Consider the following 17,377-nt stretch of genomic DNA (forward strand, 5'->3'; position numbering starts at 1 on the left):
GCTTATTACTTCCATGGTCATTTTATTTGATTTAGATGTATGTGCATGTGTTTTCTCTGCAGCCATTCACACTGCTGCTATGGACATGCTGGGAGGAGCTGGTATTGAAAGCCAGTGTAGGAAAGTTGACATCATTGCCGATGCTGCATATTGTATTTTCAAAAAGCCAAAAAGTTTTACTGGGAACTTTGTTATTGATGAAAATATATTAAAAGAAGAAGGAATAAAAAATTTTGATGTCTATGCAATTACACCAGGTAATGCTTACAGTTTTTGAGTTAGTGATATGTTTTTCTGCCTTTTAACCATTGAACACTCTTGTTTGTATGATTACAAAATGTATATGTGTTTTGAAAGTTGTCTTCCATTGAAGAAAAACCCATATAATCTCTGTTTTCAAGAGAACAGCCGGGCGTGGTGGCACATACCTTTAATCCCAGTACTTGGGTGGCAGAGGTAGGAGGATTGCTGTGAGTTCAAGGCCACCCTGAGAATACTGAGTAAATTCTAGGTCAGCCTGTGCTAAGGTGAGACCCTACCTTGAAAAACCAAAAAAAAAAAAAACAAAAAAAAAAAACAAAACAAAGGAACAAATAGAAGTGAGTTGAGAGCTTTTGAAATTATATATGATGTAAGGCCATATCAGCTACTAGCCATTTTCAAAGTTTGAAATAAAACAAGAATTAATTTTTAAAGTTAGTCTTTAAAATAAGAGTAAGCCAGTCATGGTGGCACATGCCTTTAATCCCAGCACTTAGGAGCCAGAGGTAGTAGGATTGTTGTCAGTTTGAGGCCACCCTGAGACTACATAGTGAATCCCAGGTCACACTGGGTTAGAGTCAGACCCTGTCTTGAAAAACCAAAATAAATAAACAAATAAGAGTAAAGATTTTATTCAAGGATATGTGAGAGATGATATAGGAGTAGGTTTTTTAATGTGTTTTTATTTGAAAAAAAAAAACCTTTAAAAATGTTTGTCTTTTAAGTGTAATCTCTTATAGTAGGTTAATGACAGATGAAAATATATGAGACTACCTGTCTTATGTACTGTAGTCTGATTCAAGAAGATTCCAGAAAGCTTTTTTGTTCAAAAATAATTTCCTCTGAAATTAAGTATTATAATAATGGGTTTTACTTTATAAAAGATATAGAGGCTGGAGGGATGGCTCAACAGTTAAGACACTTGCCTGCAAAGTCTTAAGGACCCCTTTATATAGCTTTAGGGTGGGGTCTTTTCCCAGACGTAGAGACTTGCTGAATTTCTGGAACTTCTTCCTGCCCATCTGGAAGGAAAGTTTCAGTTTCCTACTAACATAACCGTGGGGAGTGGTTAAATGACCTTTAAGTTTCAGGTATCCCCTACTTCCTGAGTCAGAGCCTCCTTTGTCTCTTCAGGAGAGATTATTTCAATTCTGAGGAGTCTGCTATACAACAACTTTAAGGTATAAAATATAAAATAAATATAAAAAATAAAATATGTAAATAGGCAAAGGCTTTCAGAAATGCACTCTAGTAACATAGCAAATAACCATAAAACTTGATAAATGGGATTGAATGAAATTGAAAAGCTTCTACACATCAAAGAAAACTGTCAGCAGAGTAAAGAGATGATAACCTTCAAAATGGAAGAAAATCTTGTTGTAGAAATTCTCTGGAAAGATCACTCCAACACCAGAATGAGTGAAAGTTTATTACCCGGGGGCCAAAAGGCTTGAGGTAGCCCTCCAAAGAAGCTTTGGTCCCAGCTGAGATTTTTATTTCCATTTTATAGTTTTCATAGCCAAGGGGAGGTGTAACTGAACAAATAAGATGTGACAATTTGCATATCAATCATTTCTGTAGTCAGGCCACCCTAACAATGAACTCCCTTTTACTTTGTTTTAGCCTAAACTTTCCTTCCTTTTTTTTTTTGGATTTGTTTTGTTTTGTTTTGTTTTTTTGAGGTAGGATCTTACTCTAGGTCAGGCTGACCTGGAATTCACTATGTAGTCTCAGGGTAGCCTCGAACTCATAATGATCCTTCTGCCTCTGCCTCCCAGTGCTGAGACTAAAGGTGTGTGCTCTGTCTTTCCTTGTTATCATCCCTTTATCATCCCTTTGGGCCCTTTCTGGACAGTTCCTTCTTTGGGATTTTTCCATCTGCTGACAATTATAACTTTCAGCTCCTCAGCAATTAACTCTTACAGTAACACAGTGAATTAGTTCAACTTTTAGCTTCTTTTCTACCATAGGCATGAAGGCACATGCCTGTAATCCTAGCACCCAGGAGACAGGTATGAGGACTGCTTCAGGTTCTGAGCCAGCATGGTTTTATAGTGAGTTCCAGGCTAGCCTGGGCTACATAGTGACACTGACTCAGAAAAAAAGATCTTGAAGATGAAATTTATCATAGAAGGAAGATAATTGGGTTATGAAAAAGTTAATGAGTCAAATCACATGGTTTAATAGTTATCCTTGGGGCCTTTTCCATCGTCACAGAATGATTTTAAAAGTAGATATGAAGTTTCTTAAAATACATTAAAATCTTAATTATGATAGTCATGTTAAACCTGATTATTTTGGGATTAATTTTTCAGGCCATCCTTTGTTACCAGATTTCTTCTTAGATGAACATCCAGATGTGATTGTGGAGAAAAAGGAATCACATGGTAAGATCTAGAGCATAATTGTATATAGGAAAATATGGACACTACCCAATTTACATAATTCTTCTAAATTGTAGAATTGATCTTATAGTACTGTAACAACATCATTATTCCATATTTTTGCATTTTTTTCTTTGGTATTTGGGAAATAGATGTTGCTAAACATGATCTCAAACAGTTTGTAACTGAATGACTTCATAGGATGAACTCTGACTAGAGATGTGCATGGCTGAAAGGGAAGCTTGTCTTTTATTTGGGAAAGTATATGTTTACTGTCAAGGTTATAGGTAAAAAGTTCATGTAAGGAAAGTGTAAGAGTAAAGCAAAAGACAACACTGGACTTAATCTCTACAGATAGACTTTTCATTTAGAGAAAACAGTGAGGGACAGCAGCTTTCCAATGATGAAGGCTGAAGCATTGAGCCAGGCTGGGGTGCAAGCTTATAAGGACGATCCTAAGAAAAACAGACTGTATCAGATGTAGGTCCAAGGGAAGTAGATAAGGCACTGTAGTTATTTGTGTCCTTGTTCAAAAGAAGCATTTTTAGCCAAATTATCTAGGAAGGATAATCTACCAGATGGTTTCTGTTACCTCAAGGTTTTCTGAGTTAAGGGAAGTTTATCTATCAGGAGTAGCCTGTCAAGGCTGCATGTTTCTGTGACTTCTTTATAGCCTGCTAGTTTTAGGGAGAGTTATTTACTCTTTAGTTCCTTCTAGTCTTCAGGGAAGACTATTAACCCTTCAGTCTGGACTCTGGAAGGATAAAAAAGATTGGGGAAGAGGTAGGAAGATCACTATGAGTTCGAGGCCACCCTGAAACTGTAGAGTGAAACCCAGGTCAGCCTGGGCTACAGTGAGACCCTACCTTGAAACACCCCCCCCCATAAAAAAAGATTGGGGAGAATTGGGAAGGTGTGGGTTAATTAGGGGAGGACTGCTTGGGCTGGAAAGGGGGGCAACGACTTGTCTCCAACTACTTCAAGCTGAGGGGGACAGTAGATTTCTTAGGGTGTCCCACATAGCCCTGTAGAGGTTGGATGCTCAGGGGCTGATATTCAGTGGCCATGAGGAATTCAGTGACTCCTCGTGAAGTGAAGGCATGTATTTTTGTCTTGGAAGAATTTGGTGAGGCATCTGAGTATGTAAGGACCAAAAGAGAAGGTGAACATTATCATAATCAGGGGAATAATGTACATGTCAGAGACAGGATAGGTTTAACTTGAAGGGAGTAGAGATGTGAGTTTTTTTATCTTATAGTAATAGATATCTTTGGTAGTCACAGAGAGATGTCAGGTCACATGTGGAGAAATAATATTATTGACCATTAAAAAGGCTAATACAGCCCAAAATATTATTGACTCTGGATTGGTAACATTTACCTCTCCATAATTATTATAGTCCATCATTGACGTCTTAGTCACACAGGTGTGGCTTTTGGTAGTTATAGCTTTTATTTTTTTATTTGCCAAACTTCATTTTGCAGTTTGTGTACATATTAGGCTGTTAATCCCATGCCAATCTTATGAACAGGCAAGGAGGCAGCTCTTTAGGAGAGTGATATTTATCAGAACCATTAGGAAAGAAACACCTAGGTCATGTCAAATCTATTAGCCATTATGATCTGGTTATTATTCATGTATGAATTTTATTGCATATGACATGACATTTATAGGTGATATGAACATTGTAATTAAGGTAAAAAATTATAATAATATAGGAGATAGGTAAAGAAGGAGTTGTTAACTTGGATGGGAAAGTTAATGGGAATTTGTGGAAATATACTTAGTTTAGGTAAAGTAGGAAGTACAAGAGATTAGTTTTGGAGCAATATTTTAAATATCTTAAATTATTTTAAATTTAAATATGATAGAAATTAAGAAGTTAACTAATTATGAAGTTTAGGTTAACAGGTTTCTTTTTTTATGTCTTTAATATAGAAGGTTCATGGTTTTTACTTTCTTGGTCCAAAGATCAAAAAGTCTTTTCTTTAGGAGAACTAATGAAAGTATGTTAGGCTGAAAGACTAAAACTTTTAGTAGTTTTGATAATTTGTTATTATCAGTTGTTTATTCTATAAACATAATGAATTTGTGTTTTATAGAATTATATTAGTTATATAATATGCTGAAATTTATTTTATATAACTAGGCCCAGTTTTATTTATTAGAATAAGTTTATAGCAAACAAATAAAAGTCTTACCCAAGAGGAAAACATATTAAGAGTATATAAGGAACCTATTGTTGTAAACAGGTGTTCTATGTAGCAAAATAGACTTAGTTTTGATTTTTATGTCATATTCAGATAGAGTTTAAATAAATACACAAACTCATTAAAATATTTTGATCATGTTAACCTTGATATTGATATGGGAAATTAAGGTTTACAGAACTAGCCCCAGAGATGAAGTGGAGAATCAGTCTTTTACATCAGTGTGAATCCAGGGGAATCTCTTCCAAAGCCTAAAAAAATGGTTAATTAGTAGAGAGCTATTGGTAGCCGTGTTGTGGAGTTAAGAAGAAACACAAGATAACTTTAGTACTGGCCAGAAGCTGTAATACAAACTATGGCCTTGAAACAGTGCAAAATCTGCAGTGTCAGTACAAAAGACTATGTAGTATGGGACATAATTAGCATGAAAGTTTATTATAGTATAAGACATAACTTTGGGCCAGAGGCCTTTAATTTTTCTTTTATTGTAGTATGAGGTATGACATAAATAAATCTTATGGAGAATTATTTGAACTATGTAAACAATTAAGATAAGAGAAATGCAGAGAAGTAGCTTTTTGAAAGTAGGCACATCTTTTTTTAAAAATTTTTTTATTATTTATTTATTTGACAGTGACAGAGAAAAAGGCAGATAGATAGAGAGAATGGGTGTGCCAGGGCCTCCAGCCACTGTGAACGAACTCCAGACACGTGCGCCCCTTGTGCATCTGGCTAACGTGGGTCCTGGGGAATCGAGCCTTGAACTGGGGTCCTCAGGCATCACAGGCAAGCGCTTAACCGCCAAGCCATCTCTCCAGTCCACATCTTACTTTTTAAATATGTAATAATTATAAGTACGTGCAGAACATATCAAGTAAGACAGCATAAAGTTTTGGCATTTGTATTTGGTAACATCTTTGATTAGTTTAGATACTTGTGTGGGTACCAATTACCCCACAAACTAAAAACAGAACAGTAGCTTTAAGATCATTTTCTGGAGCAGGGAACATGTTTTAAGTATCAATATATCTATAAGCAGTGAACTTAAGATATAAGAAAAGAGACAATTACTTAAATAAAACCTTGACTGAGACTGATTATACATAGCTTAAGAATAAAGCCAAACCTGGTCATTGTTGAGCTAAATTGGTCTGATTTTAACATACATTAGAGACATTATGATAGACATAAAGTAATTTCTTCATTAATTACATTTAACCATTGAACCTTTTATTTTTTATTTTTGGTTTTTCATGGTAGGGTTTCACTCTAGCTCAGGGTCTCCTGGAATTCACTACGGAGTCTCAGGGTGGCTGCAAACTCATGGCAATCCTCCTACCTCTGCCTCCCGAGTGCTGGGATTAAAGACGTGCGCCACCACACCTGGCCATTGAACCATTTTTAAGTTTAACATAAGGCAGTATTTATGACTGTTAGAATATATGAAGCCTAGACAAACTATATTAACATTGCTTATATATTGCATGCTTTCTTAAGACATGAGGAGTTTCCTTAGTTTCCCTATAAACAAAGTCACAAAGATTAAATCACCTTTTATAAGACTTAGACAAGCTGGGCATGGTAGCACACGCCTTTAATCCCAGCACTCGGGAGGCAGAGGTAGGAGGATCGCCGTGAGTTCAAGGCCACCCTGAGACTACATAGTGAATTCCAGGTCAGTGCTGAACTAGAGCGAGACAATAATCTCAGTAATAATCACCCAGTAAAATAGCATGAACAAGACAGGAACCATCTTAAGTTTAGTGTTTTGGTTTTTTTTTAAGATATAATAATTTGTTAAATAGTAAAAGGTTGACAAATAGAGGATCATAGCAAACTTGGTCGAGAGCTTTAAAATTAGTCTTTTACAACCATTATCGCTGTGCCACTAAGGCACATACAGGTAAAGGGACCAAACTGACACCGTGACAGGCTTCAGTAAGGTGCCACCCTAAATAGGCCTAAGTTTCATTTTCCCAGAGAGGCAGGCAAGACTTCTGGGAAAGGGCAGGCTATTAATCAACAGTGACTCTGACACATGGCTAGAGAAGATAGCCACTCATGGGCTAAGCCAGTTCCTGGAGACATGTCCAAACATGCCCAGACATGTCCCTTTTGCACCGTTTGCCCCAACCAATCAAAGATGTACAACTGTAACTGCTGCTTGTCTAGCTAATCATTTTAAAAGGTTACCTAACCCTCCTGGAATTCCCCTAGCTGTGCTTAAAAGGGGTCTGCGTGCTCCTCTGGGGTCACCATTTTGTATGAATGGTTGACCCCCGCATGTTGTCTGATTCTGCAGAATAAACATTCTTTGCTTTTACATACTATTTGAGTCCGGTTCTTTCTTCAGCGATTTTTGGACCCTTACACAGGGTGGGTTAAAAATTCAACTTTAAATCCCTTTTTGTTTTCTATAATCTCGATTTCATCTGGGAAGATCATCAAGCAGGGAGAAGAATTTTCCATGAAGACTACAAGCATGGCTCCAGTCTTGGTGAGCTGGGAGACCAAGGATATATTCATTTGCTCTAGAAGAAGGAAACATATAACAATAATTAAAAATGCCAAAAAAAAATGCAGAAAAGAGCTGGGTGTGGTGCACATGCCTTTAATCCCAGTACTCAGGAGTCAGAGCTAGGAGGATCACCATGAGTTTAAGGCTACCCTGAAAGTATATAGTGAATTCTGGGTCAGTCTAAGCTAGAGCAAGATCCAATCTTGAACCCCTCGCCCCTCCCAAAAAAAAAACACACACACACAAAAATGAAGAAAAGACCCAAATTCTTAAATTGAGGACAGAGAACCAATGTTTTGGGTTTAGCCATCATTTTAAGGTCCAATGGCTTATTATTGATCTTGTTTTGATAATTATTATAATCTTCCTTTTAAATCACTTATTGAGGGCTGGAGGGATGGCTTAGTGGTTAAGGCACTTGCCTGTGAAGCCTAAGGACCCAGGTTTGATTCCCCAGTACCCATGTAAGCCAGATGCACATGGTGGTGCACACATCTGGAGTTCATCTGCAGTGGCTAGAAGCCTTGGCATGCACATTCGCTATCTGCCTCTTTCTCAGTTTAGGGTGTGTCCATAAGGCTCTTTGATGACTGCCTAGCCAAACAAAAACAGCTTTAATAGCAGCCAGTCTTCGTGATCAGCCAGGCATGGTGACACACGCTCAGGATGCAAAGGTAAAAAGATCACTGTGAGTTCAAGGCCAGCCTGAGACTACATAGTGAATTCCAGGTCAGCCTGGGCTAGAGTGAAACCCTACCTCAAAATCGCCCCCCCCCCAAAAAAAAACCCAAAGGGGAAAAATCCCATTCATTTATTTAAGGAGTTGAATCTGAATTACATATATAACATATTGTAATAAATTAAGATTATTTGTTTATGTACTATATTTTATCTGTATTTGTATTTACATATCTATTTTAAAAATATTTTACTTATTTATTTGAGAGAGAAAGAATATATGAGCATGCCAGGGCCTCTAGCCACTGCAAACAAACTCCAGATGCATGTGCCACCTTCTGAATCCTTACGTGGGTACTGGGGAATCTAACCTGGGTCCTTGGTTTTGCAGGCAAGTACCTTAACTGCTAAGTCATCTCTCCTGCCCTACATATTTATTTTATTATAACGAAGGTATTTTAGCAAAAAATATTGGGACTATTGACTTGATACAGCTGCCAAAGGCAAGAGAGTAGATATATATACATGTATGTGTATAGAGAGAGGTAGAGAGAACGTGTGTCAAACTCTTAATATATGCTGTTTGTTCTCCTTTCTCTTGTCATTGAGTCTGGTGGCCAAGCCTGTCTCAGTACAAGGTCTAGAGGACACATGGTTTAAACTGCCTTGGATTCTGAGATCAAGGTGTGCCAACCCTTCTTTGAATTAGTTTACCATGATTTTAAATAGCATATGACAACTTACTGATATAATTTATATTACAGTGAGGTAGAAGAAATGAGAGAAACAGAGTTAACTATCTTAATATGTTAACCTTGATTTAGAGTCTCATTAGCTTTGTTGTGGCATTTTTATTTAGTTAGAAAAGACATACTTTGGGGGCCTTAGGTTTATTTCCCCCAGCCAGAGGTCAGTACATGTGGCCCCATGGCAGCCACAAATGCTGAGGTGGCATAGCAGTTTTTGTTTCTTGGAGCAAGAAAGCCTGTACACAAGGCACTTTTTAAGATTGTATTTAGATATAGTCTAGGAAAGTCTGTATTGAAAACCCATGACTACCCACCTATAAAACACAAGACAATATATTGAATAGTTCCAGAATATCTCTTGTTATTTCTCTAGGGTGTCTCCTAGAGAGACCTTTTATATAATGCCACAATAATGCATGTAATTAGTAAGTGTTGGAACATATACATTAATTTTTTCAGTACTGGGGATTGAACCTAGGGCCTCAGAGAGACACTACTATTGAGCTATATCCCCAACCCTATATTTCAACTTTTTTTTTCAAGGTAGGGTCTAACTCTAACCCAGGCTGACCTGGAATTCACGTTGTATTCTCAGGTGGCCTTGAACTCATGGTGATCCTCCTACCTCTGCTTCCCGAGTGCTGGGATTAAAGGCGTGTGCCTGTCCTATATTTCAATTTTTAAAAAATTTTTATTAGCATTTTCCATGATTATAAAAAATATCCCATGTTCAATTTTAAATTTATTTCTATCCAATAATATATTAAAACAATATGCTTCATTTATCTACACTGTAGTATCTTTGGAAAGTTAACATCTTATTTTCAAGGATATACTAAAAAGAGACATTGTACATTATGAGTGTTACAAAGGCTATAAGTTAGTAGATATTATCATGAGTGACAAGGGAAACCTTTTCAAATGTGCCAGGGACTATAGGCAAAATGATATTTTCAAATAGTAGGATAAATGTGTATATGCATCTGTATACATTCATATATTTAGCCTTATGTGGTTTAATTTCTTCTTCAAACTGACCACATCTTTCATCCTACCTCCAGTTTTTACTGTTATTAAAAAAATGATACTTGTCACTTCTTGACTTAATTTTGTATATGTACACATGGTATATATACATTTGTATATTGCTTGTTGATACTAAACAGTTTTCTTGTGATGGTTTAATGTGGTTTGGTCTCAAGACAGTACTTATCCCAGAATGAATTAGGAAGTTTTGCATTTTTTGGAAGTTTGTGAAGGATTGGCATGCATAAAGAATAGAAACTATGGCAATTTCCATTCATTTGAAGGTAAAAACAAGCCAGATAAATACATGGCGTCAGCAAATAGTCTTGAGAGGGCTTTTGGCATATCTGTAGTGTTGGTCCTCCTTGATGTAGGTGGCATTTACTTCATGACATCACTGGTATTCCATCACACTAATATTTTAGATGCCACTTAATATATATAAGATAATTTGGTCAAATGGGGCTTTGGTAGCAAGTCTGTCTTGCTAATTCATTTTGTGTATGGCTTGAATGGCCAAGATGTTAAGGATGTTTATGTAATAACATTTCACAGAAGCTGTGCCAGAATTAAAAGAAGAGAAGCCACAGCCACAGTCAAAACCACGCTCTGGAGCTGTGGAAGAGACATTTCGAATTGTCAAAAACTCTCTCAGTGATGAAGTCGTTAAAGCCACACAGGCAGTCTATCAGTTTGACCTGTCAGGTAAGGAGCCAGGACATTTATGAAAAGTGGGTGTTTCTTATGGAAGAAAATCAGCCTTTGGTGGTAGCCTGGATAGTTGGCTTTTCCAGGACTCTTGAATGTACACTCAAGAATAACAAACAAGTATTGGTTTGTTATTTTTTAAGCTAATATCAGTGCATATGGAAAACTACATGTAAACCATTGCATATTCTAGTGTTAAATAACTCCTGGGCATGTGTCATAGGAAAGTATACGTACATGGGCATATGTATTGTGATAGGTAGTATATAATACAGTTATTTTCTCATCATGAGCACCTTTATCACTTTGTTTTTGTTTGTTTGCCTTTGTTTTTTTGAAGTACAGTCTCACTGTAGCTCAGGCTGGAATTCACTATGTACTCTTAGGGTGGACTCGAACTCATGGCGATCCTCCTGCCTCTGCCTCCCAAGTGCTGGGATTAAAAGCATCTTTATCACTTTTTTTGCACTTAAGTCAGTATGAATGTTATCAGCTTTCTAAAACCTCTTTAATAACTTTTTCTATATAATAAAATTAACATGGGCTGAATGGATGGCTTAGCAGTTAAGGTGTTTGCCTACAAAGCCAAAGGACCCAGGTTCAATTCCCCAGGACCCACGTTAGCCAGATGCACAAGGGGGCACATGAGTCTGGAGTTCGTTTGCAGTGGCTGGAAGCTCTAGCATGCCCATTCTCTTTCTCTCTCTCTCTCTCTCTCTCCCTCCCTCTTTTTCTGTCAAATAAATAAATAAAAATAAAATTAACTTAGGTTAATGTTGATTTTTAAAACATTCAATTCTATTATATGCAGACATTTTTTATTCTTTATTGTTATTCTGTGCTTTATCTTAATCCATCATTGTCTTCTTGTTTTTACTTCCTTTTTGTACTTGGGCTCCATGGTCCATTGCTTTTAGTCACTTTCTTGTGTAGGTCCTAAACATACCCTTTGTGCTTAAGTGTGGTCTTTCAAAGACCTGGTTCTGAGTGAATAAAACTATCTGACTGTTCCAAGGTTAAGTCATGCTGAAGGTAAAACAAAATAATCTCACCTAGAGCCTGGCATGGTGGCACATGCCTTTAATCCCAGCACTCGGACAGTAGGAGGATCACCACTAGTTAGAGGCCACCCTGAGACAACATAAAGAATTCCAGGTCAGCCTGAGCTAACCCTACCTCGCAAAACCAAAACCCAAAAACCAAAAAACAAACAAACAAAACTCACCAACTAGTGGATCTGTTCAGTGGAGATTCCTCATAGTCTATCCTCAAATGAGGTCTAAGCAGTGCCTCAGAATTCTCCATTGTCTTCCTGCTTCATTTTCCACAGCAAATGATTTTAAATCTCCTCAGAAGCCTACAGATATAGGAACAGCTCCAGCTTCCTGTCATCATATGTAAATCAACTGTCCTAGTGTGACAGACCTTAGACCTCCATCAGGTATATCTTGGGTTTTAGTGTATGTATAGTATTGAGTACCTGGAATCCTCCTCACATGCAGAGCCTGATCCAGTCTGGCATGTGGGTCTGAGATTCTGCCTTTCTGACAGGTGGTGACAGTATTGTAATGGATGACACTTTCAGCATCAAAATTCTAGATCCTGTTTCCTCTAGTCATCTCAGGAATTGTGCTATCAACGAGTACCTTCCCTCAACCTGTAGCCTCCTTTCCAACCGTATTTTAATGCTCTCAACTTTGATTCTATCTTTAAAACAGAATATGATAATAGTCTCAAACCATACTCCATGCCAACGTTATTTTTATCTGCAATTTCTTTTTCCAAACATACTCTGTTCTCCCCTAATTTTTTTCTGTTCCACAAAATCTGTTTTCATCAAGGTCCAGGATGATGCCCATGTGGCCAGTGGACTTTTATCATTCCTTCCTGAAACTGCTGTATAGCATCTGATGCTGTTTACCACTCCTTCCTTCTGGAAATGGCTCCTTTCCTTGGATTCTTCTGTCTGTTTTTTTTTTTTTTTTTTTTTTTTTTTTTTTTTTTTAACCACTATCCTTCTCCATCACCATCCCAAACTGAAGTACTTTACCCAGGGAAAGCCAGCACCCCATTTCTCATTACCCCCCAGACCATAGAAACCATTGTTTACTTTCTGTGTGTGCTTCACTACTCTGGGTGTCCTGTCCTTTATTAGTATGTTCCTACATCACCTCTGCTTCCTGTCTTATGAGAAGAACCTTATTTTTCTTTTTTTTATTGTTGAAGGGTCTTTTGAGTCTAGCACAGTACTTAGGAAATAAGTGTTTAGTAAGTATTTGCTGTGTTTGATTTATAGAGGCTTGATTTTAACCTGGGACAATATTTTGGAAGGTTGTTAGAATTATAGTAATATTTATTCCCATACATTTGTCTATATTTAGGTGAAGATGGTGGCACGTGGTTTCTTGATCTGAAAACCAAGGGTGGGTATGTTGGACATGGAGAGCCCTCTGGTCAGGCAGATGTGGTGATGAGTATGTCCACTGATGATTTTGTCAAAATGTTTTCAGGTGAGTTTTCAACTTTTTTTTGGCTCACTAGCTTTCCATGGAAAATATCTGATATTTTGTTTTATCCTTTTTTCAAATAATCAAGGTGCATAAATGTTGGTAACAGCAGAATTGTAGTGGCAGTCTTTGTTGAAGAGCAGAGTCTTGGGAAGGTTGTAGTCTTGCCTCTACTACGTCATCCCACAGCTAGAAAGTTGGTGTTGGTTTTCATCACTGAAAAACTAATAATATAATGTTGGGAACAGAGAGATGATTCATAAGGATTTCTGAGTGGGCTTTATCCTACCTGCCTTGGGATATCATACTTTCAATAACATGATCACTGGAGTCTTGGAAGTCAGCACAGCTCACTCAGGAGTAAAGTTGTTCTTCAACTTGCCAGCTGGTATTATAGCAGATTCCAGCCCTCTGCTGTGGCCTGTGACACTGTCTTCTGTTAATCTCTAGCACAAAGGTGTTTTTCTTACTTTCCTACTGTTAAATTCCTACTCAAACTGGTAAGTTCACAAATTCTAAAAAATTAGCAATAGCAGTCTCAACTAAAGCAATTGTAATATTCATTTTATTTATTTATTTATTGGTTTTTCAAGGTAGAGTATCATTCTAATCCAGGCTGGCCTTGAATTCACAGTGATCCTCCTACCTCAGCCTCCCAGGTGCTGGGATTAAAGGCATGTGCTACCATGCCCAGCTAAAGCATTATAATATTCTAATTTATGGGCTGGAGAGCTGGCTTAGCAGTTAAGGCATTTGCCTGCAATGCCTAAGGAGTCAGGTTTGATTCCCCAGTACCCACATAAGCCAGATACACAAGGTGACACATGTATCTGAAGTTTGTTTGCAGTAGCTAGAGGCCCTGGCATGCCCATTCTCTCTGTCTCTCTCTGTATGTATCTCTCTCCCTCAAATAAATTTTTAAAAAATTTAAAAAAATTAAAAAAATATATTTTAACTTAAAAGTCTCTCAGGTGGAAAGATTGCTTAGTGATTAAGGCACTTGCTTGTGAAGCCTAAGGACCCAGGTCCAATTCCCCAGATCCCATATAAGCCAGACGCACATGCATCTGGAGTTCATTTGAAGTGTCTAGAGACCCTGAAGCACCCATTCTCTCTCTCTCTCTCTTTCTCTCTGTCTCCTTCTCTTTCTCTCTAATAGATAAATATAAGACAAGAAAAGTCATACATTATAAAATTCTTACTTTTGTTTGTTGTGTCTTAATCTTGTTGAACAGGATCACAATAGAGGATCACAGAGCTGTGTTCTGTGCTAAGTCTTGCTTTTCTATTCTAATTAAGGACTCTAGGGCCTATATTTTATAAGAGCCCATTTGTATATGATGACCAAAGTTTATTTAATTTTTTATAGTAGTGTTAAATATTTATTGCATACAAATTAGAAAACACACCTAAGAAAAATGGGAACATAATTACTTCCTACCACTCCATTGAAAGATGATTATCAGTTAATTTGGATTAGCATTTTGTGTATATATATATATACACACACATACATATACATACATACTTGTGTATGTGAATACATATAAATGTATACATGCTTATAAAAATAAGATTATACTGTTAATACTGTTTGATAATCTTTGTATCGACACTAAACATTTTTAAAATTATTTTTAATTTATTTATTTGCAAGGAGCAAGAGAGAGAGAGAGAGAGAGAGAGAGAGAAAGAGAGAGAGAGAATGGACATGCCAGGGCCTCTAGCTGCTGCAAATGAACTCTAGATGCATGTGCCACTTTGTGCATTTGGCTTTACGTGTGTACTGGGTAGTCAAACCTGGGTCATTAGGTTTTGTAGTCAAGCAACTCCTTAACTGTTGAGCCCTAAAATATCTTTTATTTTTTATTGTTCATTTATTATTATTATTATTATTATTATTATTATTATTGAAGTAGGGTCTTGCTGTAGCCTAGGCTGACCTAGAATTCACTATGTAGTCTCAGGGTGGCCTTGAACTTGAACTTGCAACGATCCTCCTACCTCTGTTTCCTGAATGCTAGGATTAAAGGTGTGTGCCACCATGCCTGGCTCCTAAAACATCTTTTAATGCTAATGAATATTAGTCTTTTTAGTTATCTTTAATAGTTTAGTATTTTAAAAACTACTGTTTCAAAGAGGTTAATTAAGCCCAATGAATGTTTGGTAGATATGAATAATAAATTTTTAAAAATTAAAAACCACTTAAGAGTCTTGTGCTTGGGGTTAGAGAGATGGATCAGCGGTTAAAGGCACCTGCTTGCAAAGCCTGATGGCCTGGGTTCTATTTCCTAGTACCCATATAAATCCAGATGCACTAAGTTGTACATGTGTCTGGAATTTGTTTGCAGTGGCAGGAGGCCCTGGCATACCCATACTCATTCTCTGTCTGCCTTCCTCTCTGTCTCTGAAATAAATAAATGAAAAAATTTTTTTAAAGTTTAAAATAAAAATGTATTATTGCTGGATATGGTGGTATATACTCCTAGCAATTAGGAGGCTAACACAAGTGAATTGTGAATTTGAGGCCAACCTGGATTATATAGTGTGTTCAAAGCTAGTCTGGGCTATATGATGAGATCCTATCTCAAAAAACGAAAAATCAATATCAACAGAAAAAAGATGTTGTCAGGCCCTGGCATGGTGGCATGCATCTTTAATTTCAGTATTCCCAAGGCTGAGGTAGGAGGATTGCCATGAGTTTGAGGCCAGCTTTAGGCTACATAGTGAATTCTAGGCAAGTCCGGGCTAGAGTGAGACCCTACTTAGAGAGGAGAGGGGGTAGGGGGAGAGAAAGAGGGAGAAGAAGAGAGGGGAGGGTAAGGGAAGGGTGAGGAGAGGGAGGAAAACACATTATCAGCTTCTAAACAGAAATGACTGAATTATATCAAATAGTTCTTGTGAAATTGGTATGGGATAAATAATACATTCAGCAGTTCTTTGAGAGAAAATATTTTTCACTACTTTACAGAAATAAAATAATGACTGAAACTTAGAATTTCTGAACTTTTGCTCTTATTAGCTATTGTGGCTGACCTCCAAATCAAGAAATCAGTGCTGTGGTGGTGAATTGAATTGATGGCTTTTTTTTTTTTTTTTTTTTTTTCTGGAAATGGTTTCATGTAGTCCAGGCTGGACTGGAGCTCTGTGTAGCAAAGGGTAAACTTGAACTCCTATCTTTCTGTTTTACCTCCTCAGTCCTGGAATTACATATGTGTGTCACCACTCCTGGATCAATGCTTCAGTTTATCTTTTACTTATGTAGTATAAGCTTGAAATAATGGGTTTTCTACCTCTCTCTTTCTATGAATGTGGTATTGTATTGACAAGAGATCAGCCATACATACATCAGCCCAGCATTTATAAAGTGTATTTTGTAGCTGCGTTTTATCATTGGGAGCAAATGAGTTTGTCTCTCTTTTTATGTCCTTTAGTTCTTGATATTTAACTGATCTGCTTTACTTTTAGAGCCTAAGAAGTCTCTTTTAGAAAGCATAGCCATTTCCATATTTTTATTTATATAGTGGCATGACTTAGAAATCTAAAAACTTTAAAAAGGCTAATCCCTTTTTTTGGCCAGTAGAGGCCACTGTATAATAACATAAAAAGACCAAATAAATTGTAGTTGGCCTGGGAAAATCGTCAGTGGTTAAAAGCACATGCTTGCAAAGCCTGCTGGCCCAGGTTCAGTTCCTCAGAACCCATGTAAATTCAGATGCAAAAAGTAGTGCATGTGTCTAGGGTTTGTTTTCAGTGGTGTGAGGCCTTGGCATGCTCATACACACACATGCACATATAAATTAATAAAACTATTTTTAAAAATAAAGAATATTGGGCTGGAGAAATGACTTAGTGGTTAAGCGTTTGCCTGTGAAGCCTAATGACCCCGGTTCGAGGCTTGATTCCCCAGAACCTATGTTAGCCAGATGCACAAAAGGATACACACATCTGGAGTTCGTTTGCAGTGGCTGGAGGCCCTGGTGTGCCCATTCTCTCTCTCTCTCTCTCTCTCTGCCTCTTTCTCTCTCTGTCTGTCGCTCTCAAATAAATAAAGTAACAAAAAAATTAAAAAAAAATAAAGAATATTATATTTGATTCAATGGCACATGCCTGTAGTTCCAACTACTTTGGCCACTGAGGCAGGAGAATTGTATGAGGCTAGAAGTTTGGGGCTAATATAGACATTGTAAGTCCCTACCTCTTCAATAATTAAAAAAAAGACATATATAATATTACTTTATCTGAGAAGGGATCTGCTTGTATTACTACATTGTGCTTAACATTATTTTTTTCTTTTGGTTTTTCTAGGTAGGGTCACACTCAGCCTGACCTGGAG

The 17,377-nt window shown here is 37.2% G+C and overlaps 1 protein-coding gene across 2 annotated transcripts in view; it reads left to right on the plus strand.

Annotated features, from left to right (window-relative positions):
* Positions 1–17,377, plus strand: part of Hsdl2 (hydroxysteroid dehydrogenase like 2) — a 75,068-nt gene that overhangs the window by 46,871 nt on the left and 10,820 nt on the right. Inside the window, exons 7-11 of one of the 2 annotated variants that reach the window (XM_045140175.1) lie at positions 63–257; positions 2,577–2,648; positions 7,296–7,352; positions 10,382–10,531; positions 12,916–13,044. In XM_045140175.1, coding sequence (XP_044996110.1) covers positions 63–257; positions 2,577–2,648; positions 7,296–7,352; positions 10,382–10,531; positions 12,916–13,044 — 603 coding nt within the window. The remainder of the gene's footprint in view (positions 1–62; positions 258–2,576; positions 2,649–7,295; positions 7,353–10,381; positions 10,532–12,915; positions 13,045–17,377) is intronic. The other variant, XM_045140181.1, reaches the window with a different exon arrangement.

Source organism: Jaculus jaculus, chromosome 1, assembly GCF_020740685.1.
Source record: "Jaculus jaculus isolate mJacJac1 chromosome 1, mJacJac1.mat.Y.cur, whole genome shotgun sequence".
In the NCBI taxonomy this organism is placed as follows: Eukaryota; Metazoa; Chordata; class Mammalia; order Rodentia; family Dipodidae; genus Jaculus; species Jaculus jaculus.